Genomic DNA, 13,265 nt, shown 5'->3' with positions numbered 1-13,265 from the left:
CCTTAACCATAATCTTTTCTTTCTCTAATCTTTAGTCTCTTCCTGTCTACTAATTCATTCCCTACTTCCTTCAAGCCTGCCCAGGTCTCCCCATTGTTATGGCAGAAATACGTCTTCTACTCCATATGGTAGATGACTTTTGCCAAATGTGTGTTCATCCTTCATTGCCAAAGAAGACCATGCCATCAGAGAAATAATGACATGACTTGCCACTTGACTTTGTTTTGAGTGAGGGAGGGCTGTGCAGGTCACCAGCCTCACTTCTCCTCCAGAGCCATCTGAATCCAATGACCAGATATTCATCAGGATGACTGGAGATGACCCAGGATGAGGCAACTGGGGTTAAGTGAGTTGCCCAAGGTCACACAGCTAGTGAGTGTCACGTGTCTGAGGTGAGATATGAACTCAGGTCCTCCTGACTCCTGCACTGGTGCTCCATCCACTGCCCCTATTTTTGTCAAATATATATTTACTGTAATACTGCAATCACAGAGGTAAAAACCTAGGCTTTGTTATTATGCTTAAGTACAGGTCCAGGCCTCAGAGAAAACCTGAACAATCATGAGGGTTCTGACGAGGCTTCTTACAGACAAAATTATGGCAAAATGACAGAAAAATAAGTCTTTTATACATTGTGATCCTGTACATTCCTCTTAGGCTGTAAAAGTTAAAGAGAAGGTAGATCCATAATCCCACACTCCTTCAATGTCATGAAAGTTGAACAAAATTAAGTAGAGTAATAATCTCATATATTGCCTTAAGGAAACAAATTTTGTCATAGATAAACTAAGTCAGGTTACAGATTTAAACTGGAGGATTCATAAATGTTGTTTTTTTCCCCGGAGGACCAATGACATCATGGGGTGGTGCATTGCTTCTGGAGTGAACTGGATTGAAGTGAGGCAGAATTGCACAAAGTCATCAGCCTCACTTTTTATTCCAGTACCAAAACAAAAGTCAGGACAACTGGCAATGGCCTGGGATGCAGTGAACTCAGTCTTCAATGTCTGATCCAAGTCTAAGCACCTACTTCCACTTTCTTCATGGCCGTGGATCAATTTGTTCTCATCTGCCCATTCTGCTGGGAGACGTCTTCACATGCTTAGAGTACACATCCCCTTAACTCACCAAAGGGTTTGAGACCTGTCCATTCCCCTCCACCAGGTTTAGCCTGTGGGTGAGACAGTTTTAAAGGGGTGTGGTTGCTGAGAATGCTTCTTGGTATAGAGGTGAAAGTAGAGTGAATGTAATGTTAATTAGAGAGTTAAAGATTTTCCCCCACCCATTTATGGGTCTGCCCTTTAAGAGAAGTTTGACTGGGAGGTCCACACCTTTTGTTAATTTCTAATGCACTGGTTCTCAAGGGTTGTGATGCTGTCTGGCTCTGAAAAGTGCATAATACTCTGAGGTGAGGTTTTACTTTGGGGCTTACTCATTAGAAGTGTTTGTTTGGCCAGACCGGACTCTGGGCAACCTCTAAGGAGTGGACTTCCCCCTCCTTTGAAAACTCAGATGTTGGTGTTTCTGTCTCTGGTAACTATGTATGTGTGGTCAGGCAGTTGGATCTGTCTGTTGATCTGTGATCTATGTATTCCTTATGGTCAGATAGTTGAAAGCCCTATCTCTTGGTTGATCTTTGTTTCTCTGTATTTTCTCTTCTGAAGTTCAGGGTGCTCACTTTTTCCCCTGAACTAAGTGAATGATACATGTGCTTGACTAAAGTAATTGTTGACCCCTCAAAAGTTGCTTTCCTTCTAGAAAAACAGATCTAAGAACCTGTACAGCAGGTCCTCCTGTGTATATCCGGGTCCTTGCTGATATAGTGAATCAGTTGTACATCAAAAGTGGAAGAGCAGCCCTCACACCACAGATGCTTATCCACCCTGAACACCCCTTACACCTCACAGATAGGCTGATTAAGGAGAAGGATTTATATATCTTTCCTCTGGCTTCTTATCTAAGGAATGCTTGAGGCTATGAAGTACATTTTTACATCCATGTTTTCATTAGGTGAGGTAAATCTTAACCAAAAGTTGCTGGAGAACTAAAAGGAAATAAAAAATTTAATATCATCCTTAAAAAAGCCTAAACAAACCTTCACTAGAAGGTACCATGGCCTCAATCCTTTATCTCCTCATGTTCATTATCTTCCCCTCTAAACTCTCCCTTCCTCTTCTGCCTTCCCTATTAGTGTAGAGGGTAACACTATCCTTGCAGTAGCCTTAGGGGGCATCTTGGATTCCTCACTATCTCCCACCACACCCTCTTTCCCCCCAGCTGTTAACAAGGCCTATGGATCTCACCTCTGCAACCAGTCTCAAATACAGCCCCTTTTTCTCAGGACACTGCCCTCACCCTGGTGCAGGCCCTCATCAACTCACCCCTGAATTATTGCAATAGCAGCTGGTGGAACTGCCTGCCTCCAATCTCTCCCCACTCTAACGTTTCCTCCATATAGCCACCAAAGTGGTTTTCCTAAAATACAGGTCTAGTCATGTCATTCCCCCTACTCAGTACACTCCAGTGGTTCCCTGTTGCCTCTAGGAGCAAAAGCAAGATGCTCTGGCATTCAAAGACCTTCATAACCTAGCCCACTCCTACCTTTCCAGTTTTTTTATCCTTTCCACCCTCCATGAATTCTTTGAACCAATGACACTGGCCTCCTGGCTTTTCCATGAACCAGACACTCCATCTCAGCTCAGGGCATTCTCTCTGGATGCCTCCCATGTCTCGGACACTCTCCCTTCTCTGCTCTATCAAATCCCAGTGAAAATCCCATCTTTTACTGGAAGCTCCTCTTCTCAGCTCCTATTAATTCCAGTGCCTTCCCTTTCTTAATTATCTCATATGGGCCTTAAACACAGCCAGAAAGAATCTCAGCTAGACAGTCTGAGCTGGATTGAATCTAGGCACCTTCATGGAGGCGAGATGGAACTTAAATACAGAAAAGACTGTAGGAGGGATCTAGAGGTGGTCTGGTAGTCTAGGCTGAGGGGAGGAGGGGTTTAGGGAGGGTTTTGAGAAGTCCTAGGAGGACCTCAGTGGGACTGGGGTGACTGGTCAAGGGTTGGAAACAGCTGGAGATAATCAGGAGATATCAGACAATGGAGGGTTTGGGTGGGAAGCAAGTGGGGTAATCCAGAGGTAACAGAAAATGGAAGGCCAGGTTAGGCCAAGGGCAACATATTTGAATATGAAAGGCCAGATTAAGTGGGAAGATTCAAGGGGAGTTCAAGGAGGTTCCCAGAGACTGAGCCCATCACTAAGACATTTAGGTAAATCACTTTATTTTCACTGATGGAGGAACAGAGTCCGGAGGACTTTGGTTCAAATCCTGCTGGCCTCACGCAGGTGACATTTGACTATTGGATGGTAATTTTAGCCTGAGCCTATTTCCTCAACTCCATGATATCTGCTGCCATATAATTCATGTCTAAAATGAGATAATGCATCTAAAAGGCATTATAAATGTCAAAAAGCTATTATTAATTAGAGTCGCAAAACAAGTGGTTTATGTCAGCCGATGAACAAGCTTTTAATACCCCGGTACTGCGCGCGGAGCCTTGGGGGGTACAGAGAAAAGCAGCCCCTACCCTCAAGAAACTTCAGTTGTAATGGGGAGCCCACATATGCAAAACATATACAGGATATACATATACATATATACACACACACAGCGTGAATGGAAGGTCACTTTCGAGGGGACGTACGGAGGGGTGGGGGAGCTTTGACAGCCCTCCCCCCATCATGAAAACTAAGGAGCCTCGTGGAGCCCAGATACGTCCTGCATCCGAACCCGGCTCTGCAGATTCCGGGCCGGTTCCCTTCATTCCAATGCGGGCTTAGAACACGTGCCCACGGCCCGCGGGGGGGTCGAGGAGCTCTCCAGGAGCCTCGCGGGCCCGCGTGTCCATCCCCAGAGCCCGCCGGGCCCCGCCCCTCACCCGGCCGAGCTCGGGCTCCTCCCAGCGGCGGCCCCCGGAGGCGGTGGCTGCGTGCGGGAAGCTCCGCCCCGCCCCCTCCTCCCCTCCCCCTCCCGCTGCCCCTCCTCCTCCTCTTCCTCCAGCCCGCCCCCTCCCGCCGGGGCCCAGAGACGAGGTCGGAGCGCCGTCGCCGCCCGCCCCTCGCCGTCTGTGCCGCCCGCGCCCGCACCCATGGCCCTGTGCAACGGAGACTCCAAGGTCAGTGAGCGGAGCCGCCGCCGGCCTGGGCGCGCGGCCTTGGCCCGGGCTTTTCGGGCGCCGCGGCGGGAGAGTCCCCGGTCGGGGCCTGCCTCGCTTCCCGCCGCCGCCGCTTTGTTGGGACGCGAGTGTGCGCGCGCGGATGTGAGCGAGTGAGTGTGAGTGTGAGAGTGTGAGTGTGTTACTGTCCGGACGTGGGGGCTCGTGTCCGGCGCGCGCGTCCTGGGCCCGCGGGGGCCCGAGAGGGGGCGCGCGGCGGGGGGCGCAGGGCGGGCAGGGGGAGCGGCAGGGCCGCCTCCTCCCCTCCCCCAGTCGGTCCGTCGGTCCATCCGCCCGGCCTGGGGGTGACGGGCCGCGTGGCTCGCCCTGGCCCACGTGCGGAGCAGCGCCCCGCCCGGGCCCCACGTGGCTGCCCAGCTTGGGCCTGGGCACGTGGGTGGGGGCCGAGAGAGGAGGGGGAGAACCCAAGGCCCTGGGCACCCCCACCATCCCGCGTGGCTCACCTGCCCTCCGTGGGATCGGCCCCTCCCCCACCGATCACTTGCCCTCTGGTATCGCCTCGTCCGCCTCCGCCGTGGGATCCGATCTCTGGTCTTCCTTCACCCCCGCCATCTGGTTACCGCTCCTCGGATTCCCCCCAACCCGCGGGGCCGACCCCTCCTCACCCCCCTCCCCCCGAAGCCGGCCTTGTTCTCCTTTGGCATTTCTGACTCTCGTGCCGAGGGCTGAGAGTGAGCAGAGTCGGGTCTGGGCTTCCAGGCCAGGAGCGTCCCTCCCTTCACCCCGGAAACTTCTCGGAAAGGCCGCTTGGGCACCACTGTCCGTGCCCGGGCCCCCCAAGCAGCGCTGCACGAGGAAGGAAGCTTAATTCGTATATGGAGAATACAGGAAAAGCAGCGCGCGGTCCTGAGGAGGACGAGGTGACCAGGACCCTGGGCCCTTGCTCGCCGGTCACATCACTTCTTGGACCTTAGTTTGCTCATCGGTAATGTGGGGATGATACATGCTTCCTAAGGCTGCTACATAGTATCATAGATTTGCGGTTGTAGACGCCAAACCCTTCATGTTACAGAATACGGATCTGTCTGGGTCCCTGGAAAGTTAAGTTACCTCTGACAGCTTTAGAGGCAGCGTTTCAACGAAAGCCCTCTGACTCCTGGGCCACTGCAGAGAACGTCCATGAGTTGCTTTGCAAACCTTAAACATCACATTACTATTATTTTCATAGGTTTAATGAACAAGAAACATTTTAAGACCAATTTATATTCCAATTAGTTTCAGTAATAATTTAGTGCATATAAGTCACTTATAATTAAAAAGGGACCTTTTTGCTCCAAACCTGGAGGTTTGCCCTCATCCCCCAATGAATGTTACTAGTTTAATTTAACTTCTAAACCCCGCTCCCCAGTATAAAGCTTGTAACCCTTTTCCTTCCTGTTTTCGTGTTATCTGCTTCATAGCTGGGACCCACTCTGGAAATTTATGGGGTTTGAGGATGACCCGACCAGACTTGATCAGGATGAGGTGGGAACGGGTCACAGTTTGTTGGAAGGTTTGCACAGTGCTAGGAGAAATAAGTAGTGCAGGTAGAGTTTTGCCTTAATTTTTACAAATAAGCCAACTGAGGAACTGAGAGGCGAAATGATTAGGGCTTATAGATTTACAGCTGTAAGGGATTTTAATGACCTAGTTCAACCCCTTCATTTTACAAATGAGGAAGTCAAAGCCCAGAGGTTTAGTGACTTTCCTAGGATCATGCAGGGAGTGACAGAAGGTAGAATTTGAACCCAAGGCCCCTGACTTCAAATCCATTGTGTTCTGTCCACTGTGATTAATGTGCTGATCACACAGCTAAGAAATCATTTAGGGGGAATTCCAGCAGAGTGCTCTTGACTCCAAATGCTGCTTGCTGTGTTCCCTCTGCCGCACCTACTGCCCAAGGGATATGAGTTTTAAACGCTGAAGACCCCAAATCGAAATAATTTTGAAATAGTTGTGCCCTAGTGGAATTGTTAATTTCTCCCCATTTAAAGACATTTGTTATCTCATAGTATTATTAAGTCCTGGTTTTACTGGTAGATCAGATTTTAAAATTAATCAGGGCTAAGTTGATGAGACATATTAAATAAGTCCTAGAAGTCAGAATGGGAGTTTCAGTGGCCCACCGTTGTCCTCCCCACATTCCCCAAAATGTATTGTCATTACTAACTCGTTTTAACTCTGTACTCCTTAAAGTTGTGCCACTTAAGTCACATTCAAAGTGCCTGTTTTAAAAATTATTCAAGGGAAGTTGATGGTGAATTCTTTTGTAAAATGACCCATGGTGGGTTTTTTGGTTTTTTTTTTTTTTTACTTTTTTAAAGCAGGACAGCTTTATTACATAGATTCTGTAGACCTTTCAGGGATGTAAAAATGTGGTTTAAAATTTCACCTTTTTTGTTCATTTAAGTAAACTAGAACTATAAATAAAACAGTTATTAAGTGTTTACTATGTACCAGGCAGCTGGGGGTGGTGGCACACACCAGGAGTAAGTAATCCTTTTTTCTGGGGAGGCTGAGTCTGATGGATTGCTTGAGCTCAACAGTGCTAAAGAAGGGTGAGTGTGCTAAGTCTGGAACTAAAGTGTTGAATACCCTGGAGGGGTGGGGTGCTACCAGGCTGCCCAAAGCTCTGATCAGAAACAGCAGGTCAAGGCTTCTCCATTGATTTGCTGTGTGATGGACCTGTTCGAGAGTTGGCTATTATTTTCTCTGTGGGTAAGCCAGGGATTCCTGGTCTCAATTTAAACCAAGATGAAACACTTGTTTCCAGGTACTGCCAGAAATGATCGTGGCATGTAATTAATTCAGCATCTTTATACGGATAAGGAAACTGAGTCCTAGGGTTACAGAGATGAGACCTCCATCTTCGAGTTAATGCAGCCATTTAGATTGGGGGAAGTGGTTGGGGTGTTTAAGGCTAGAGAGGGTCTAAAATGATGGGAGCCCAGGCAAATCTCCCAGTCAAAAACATCTGGTGAATTCTCTTAGGGTGCTGCTGTTACTAATACAATGACATTTTTGTAAGGTCTTCACTTTGAATTAAAACACAGAAAATAAAATTTCTAGTCTCTCATTAAAATCTCAGGTTATTTTATTTTTGTTACTTATAATTTCCACAAAACTCTTGTTTTTGTAGGAAGATCATTGGACCAGGAGTTACGTGGCCTGTATTTCTTATTTAGATTGGGGAAATGGACGAGTGGCAGGGTATCTTATTTGACTTCTCTTCCAGTGAAGATGACTTATTTCACCTTAGGAGACTATTATTTTGGTATGAAATGTGAAACTTCTGGTAGCTTTTTGGGTAAAAGGCTTTAGAAATGTCCACTTAGGAATTGTATGTGGAGTTAAATGGCCTGTTGTGGAATGTGAATAATTTAAGTGTTTCAATTAAATATTGCTTGTATAGTGAGCTTATAGGTGAGTGATGACCTGTAAGGTTTTTGAGCTACTTATTCTTGAAAGGAAAGACCAGTGTGTCCTGGTGGATCAGAGCTGACCTTTGAGTTGGGTTCAGGTGGAGCCTTTGAGACATGGCTGTGGGATCCTCCCTTAATGAATTTCTCACCAGGGTCTTCTTCCTATACTATCCCTGGTCTAGTGGGAAAAAAAGTCTGCAAAATAACTAAATAGAAACTTTAAATTATGCTCAGGGTATGTAGCATATAAAAACGTCTTCTGATCACATAATAAATGTAGTCAGTTGTATGTGAGAGGTAGGAAGACCAAATATTAAACTCATTTTCACAGAGAGAAAACAAACTTGGAGGTTAAGTAGCATTTATATGGCTCCTACTGTGTGCCAGACACTCTACTAACTGCTTTACTGATATCTCATTTGATCCTCACAACGACACTGGGAGGTGCTATTGTGACCCCCATCTTATAGTTGAGGAAACTGAGGCAGATAGAGGTTAGTGACTTGCCCAGGGTCACACAACTGGTAAGTGTCCAAGGCTGTATTTGAACTCAGGTGTTCTTGGCTTCCATCCCACAACTCTGAATTGTCCGTGATGGAGGTAGGATTGTCTCAGATTCCAAGTCATGTCTCAAAGACTTGTTATTTCAGTCTTAACTTTTACTTCAGTTCCAAAGATTCCCAGGCTATAATGGTGACTGGAACATAGTAAGTATGTAATAATGGCTTATTGAATTCAATGTGTCAAAAGACACTGGGTACATGCTGCTATTAGTTTACTTTCAGTGGCATTATGTTGCAAAAAGTTGGAAACTTTGAAAATTCTCCAGGTAGTAGGCTATTATTGAATGAAGAAGACAAAACTTGTTACTTGAGAAGTTTTTATTTTGTTTTGTTTTGTTTGTTTTTAAAGGACAAATGTTTCCTTTTAGGTATTGAAAACTTTTTGAAGGTCTTATTTATGAAATACAAAGTAATTCCTTACAAAGATTTGTGGGAAACCACGAGGAACTCTCCTTCACCTCTAATGGTGTTTGGAGTAAACTATTCCTCTGCTGTCTTCAAAACTGTCCATTGATGAATGATTTTAAGGCTTTGTAGACTCCTTCCCCTAGGGGCATCTGAGGTTCCCTCTTCCTGCCTCTTCTCTCCCAAGAAGAGCTTGCTCAGTTTGGTTCTGATTGACTGGAAAGGACCTTGGATCATAGCCAAGAAACTGGGACTTGGGTCTCAGCTCTGATACTTACTTTGTCCGTGGGAAATCACCGTGTTGCACTGTAAAAACAAAACTAAGAATCTATTATATAATTCTTACCCTTCCTACCTTAGTTGCTTTCAGGAAAGAGCTTTATAAATATAGCACTATAATGTAGCCTTTATTAAGGGCCTACTGTGTGCCAAGCTATATGCTAACTATTAACAATAGAAAGGTAAAAACTCCCTGCTTTCAGGGATATGCTAATTCTTTGTCAAAGGAAATACCATCATGCATAATATTTAATGGAGTCTAATTTGATTAAAATTCAAAATGGTAAGATTATTTTAATTAATGTAATATAATTATAAACAGTGAACCAGTCACTATCATTTGGAAATATTTAGTGTCTGTTACGAAGTACCCTCCAGAATCGGCCTCCAGGGTTCATTCTGGGGAGGTCCTGTTAGTAAATAAATCCTCTTGGCTGGAGACAATTCTACTGTATATAGTTCTGGTCAATTTCATTTGTTTTTATGTCTGGATGTATGTTGTGTCATTGGTTTATGGTAATTAGAAAGATTTAAAGCAAGTCCATAGGTAATTTATCTTCCCTGAGCTACCAAAATGGCACCAAGAAGTTTAACTTGGGATAGTTTGAACTTTGTTTTTAAAATCAAACAAGTGTGTTAGAGATGCACTTGACACACAAAAAGGTATTAAGGAAAATTTATTAAAATAGAGTTCAGAGGAGGGAGGACCTTCTATGTTCATTCCTTTGAATGAACAGGTAGTCTCCCCAGTAAGGCTACCAGAAGACTACAACACGTTTAGAATAATGGAAGCTTCTTAGAGTGTTCCGAATTTTTTTTGTGTTTAGCCGGCCACCATCCCCTGGCCATGTGACTTTATGTTCTCCTCTCTGATAGGCTTTCCCCCAAACAACTCATCGAACCTTCGAACAAGTTTCTGATCTTTAACTGACTATACTAGGTCATAGTCCTGATCACCCAAAACTGGAAATAGAACTTCCTTGTTTCCCACAAGTGGTAGAGGAACTGCAGTGCTCTCTGCTCCTTGATTGCTTTTCTCATTAGTATTTCCAGCTGTATAGCATTTCAAATGTTCCATTTGTCCCTTCTCTTGGAAAATGACATCTCCTCCAAAAGCCATGGAGGATCTCCCTCTATGCATGTACAGCCTCTGTTTTGTAGGAAAGAGAAACGAATTCAAAGCCTTGGCATTGGAAGGGATGGTGGAGGCCTCTCAGTCTAGTCCATACTCTCATCTCTGTTGCCATTTTACAGATGAGGAAATTGAGGTTGAGTGACTTGCTCAGGGTCACACAGCTAGTAAGTGTCTGAGTTAGGATTTGAACTTGGGTCTTCCTGACTCTAGGCCCAGCTATTTGTGCACTGTGGTGCCACCTAGGGGCCTGTATCTTACTTTGCAAGATAAATATGCTTATGAATAATTTTCAAGTGAATTTCTTTATTTCAAATCCTGACTTTCTATTGACCAAAACTGTACTTTTTGAAGGGGATTCTCCCCTTTAAAAATAACCAACTTGGTTTTCAGATATAACAGAAATGCCAGGCAAGAAATTATTTAAAGTCAGATTTGAAGAAGCATTAATTTTTAATAGGAAGCAGGTATTCAGAAAGTTATAATGTTAATGCAAAGCAACTATGGCTATATTTTTTTTTTTGTATTTGGCACAGTATCTCAAAGTCCTAAAAGGAAAAAAGAACCAGTACCAGTTGCTTAACTGAATGGAACCTGATGACAAAATGAAATGTGGCTAAGCCCTGACAGGCTGTGCCCTCCTTGCACTGTGGCTTTCCAGGGGAATGCTCCCACCCTTTTCTTAGCACTTAATGGAAGCTTGAATGGGCTGATTTGTGCTAAAGGAATAAGATGAACATAGAGCTGAGGTCATAACTTGGAATGTTCTGGGGAATGATCTGTTGGGGACAGGGCATCTTTTACTGAAACCTGAGCCCCATACTCCTTGAAAAGCAGTTAAAAGGGTTCTTCAAAGTACTCTATAACAATTACCTGACTTTAATCTAGGAAGACTAAATTTTTATACATAGTAAAACCTTAATTACTTGTAATCTATAATTAAAGGATTTTCCCCCATTAAACTTTTTTTTTGAGAGAGATAAGAAACAAAGGCTAAAACCAAAAAGGTTTTCTAATTAATCTTTAGTTAACTTGAAAGGTTAATTTGATCAAAATATTCTTTACATCGAACATTCTGGTTAAGTGCTGTATTTTAATTTTTTATTGGGATTTCTTGTTATATACTTCTTGAAGAAATATGCAGATTTTTTTCAGGGTTGCATTTTAAAGCTCACAGAAAGATAAATGGAATGAATTAACATTTTTTTTCCTAATTTAATGTATGCAAAGAAGAACTTTTAGTGCTCTTCCCATTAAACTTGGCAAAAAATAAGACTGGTAAATAATTGTAGATGGCTTCCACATTAGGTTGGTGCCCTGAATGAGAATAGTATGCTCTGCATGCCACCTAGTTGCATATTTGTAGGCATCAGGGAAAGAATCAGTGACTTGCCCAAGGTCTCATAGGTAGGTTAGTAGTTGAACTCAATTAAACCTTAATCTTCTGTCTCCTATTCTGCTCTTGGCTGTGTTTTCCCAATAAATAATTATTGATGAAATGATAAGAAAATAAAGGCAATAAGGGACCATTGATTTTTAAAGCATTTATTTAATATTTCCCCCAGTTACATATAAAAACACTTTTAACATTTTTCTTTAAACTTCGAAGTCCATATTTCCTCCCTTCCTCTCCCCTTCCCCCATTGAGAAGGCAAGCACTTTGACATGTGGTATACTTGTGCAGTCATGCAGAACACTTCCATATTAGTCATGTTGTGAAAGAAAAAACAGACCAAAAAACTTGAAGAAAAATAAAGTAAAAAGTATACTTTGATCTGCATTCAGACTTCATCCATACTTTCTCTGGAGATGGGCAGCATTTTTCACTGTAAGCCCTTAGGAATTGTCTTGGATCATTATATTGCTGAGAATAACTAAGTCATTTGCAATTGCTCATTGTACAATATTGCTGTGACAGTGTACAATGTTCTCCTGGTTCTGCTCATTTTACTTTGCATTGGTTCATGTAAATCTTTCCAGATTTTTCTGAAATCATCCTGCTTGTCATTTCTTATAGCACCCCATCCGTTTGTGGGTTCTGTTGCCTCAGAATTTGTTTTGAAGCATTATTTAAAGTTGTTTGGAGGGAAATTTGGAAAGGTTAGGCAGGTCCCTGCCTCTTTGCCATCTTGGCTCTGCCCCCTCATGGATGGTTCTTGAGGAGGGGTGTAAGTAATGTGACTAAATTTTTCTTATTCTTCCTTTTGTAAGTTTTAAAATTTATTTTAAACTTAAATATAAAATAAAGGAAGGAGAAAAAAACCCAATGCCATGTACATAAAATTAATATAAGAAAGGATTCAATATAAACAATAAATTTCATTTCAAGCAAACTTGCATAGTAAATAAATACTACACATTGTTTTCAAAGCTATCCAGCTTTTCTTTGCTTCCTTGTGAGTTTTCTTTTGTTCTCTATTGTGCACTTTTTACTTTATTCCCCCCCTTCTCTGCTTCTCAAAGACTGCAATTAAGCATGGAGATACATATATGTATGTATATGGTGTGTGTATGTATGCATGCATTCACACATAGATATCTATAAACATATACACATGGGCATATACATTCATACGCATATGTAAGGCTGTACTGTGCTTATTTCCTCCTAATATCTGTTTCTCTGAAGGCCGATAGCATCTTCCTTCCTAAGTCCAAGTCTGTCCATGTTTTTCTTTTTGGTTTGTTTGTTTTTGGAGGGGGGGATGTCAAGGCAATTGGGTTTAAGTGACTTGCCCAAGATCACAGAGCTAATAAGTGTCTTGTGTCTGAGACTGGATTTGAACTCAGATTCTCCTGACTCCAGGACTAGTGCTGTATTCACTGTGCCACCTAGCTGCCCTATCCATGTTTTTCTCAATCAACCAGCTCATCATTTTCTACACAGCAGTATTCAAACCCAGTCACATTTTATTTCAGAGATTGTCTGTAAAAGTTTTTTCTGCCCAATTTTCTGCATTCCTTCTGTCCTTGGCTAAATAGGTTTTATACAAGAAAATTTTAATTTAAAATAATAAAAATTATCCATTTAACACTTCAGCAATGTTCTCACCTTATAGTTTAAGGTCTCATACTGCTGAATTTACAATTTTTTCTGACTCAGTAAGATAATTTTTTAATAATGGCTAAATTGTTCTTAGGAAGACAGTCTGGCAGTGATGTATAGGATGTGTTGGAAAAGAGAGGCTGGAGTTAGTCTAGGAATGAGGGATAGTGAAGAAAAGTATGAAAGGCAGCGTACTGG

General features: G+C 43.2%; 1 protein-coding gene across 1 annotated transcript in view; it reads left to right on the top strand.

Annotated features, from left to right (window-relative positions):
• The first annotated feature begins 4,024 nt into the window (after positions 1 to 4,024).
• GMPS (guanine monophosphate synthase) overlaps positions 4,025 to 13,265 on the top strand; it is a 64,541-nt gene continuing 55,300 nt past the window's right edge. Inside the window, exon 1 of the mRNA XM_072618663.1 lies at positions 4,025 to 4,181. Within this exon, the coding sequence (XP_072474764.1) occupies positions 4,155 to 4,181 (27 nt within the window). The 5' untranslated portion in view covers positions 4,025 to 4,154. The remainder of the gene's footprint in view (positions 4,182 to 13,265) is intronic.

The sequence above is a fragment of the Notamacropus eugenii genome, chromosome 6 (genome assembly GCF_028372415.1).
Source record: "Notamacropus eugenii isolate mMacEug1 chromosome 6, mMacEug1.pri_v2, whole genome shotgun sequence".
NCBI classification, from domain to species: Eukaryota; Metazoa; Chordata; class Mammalia; order Diprotodontia; family Macropodidae; genus Notamacropus; species Notamacropus eugenii.
This window is presented reverse-complemented; position numbering and strand designations above follow the sequence as displayed.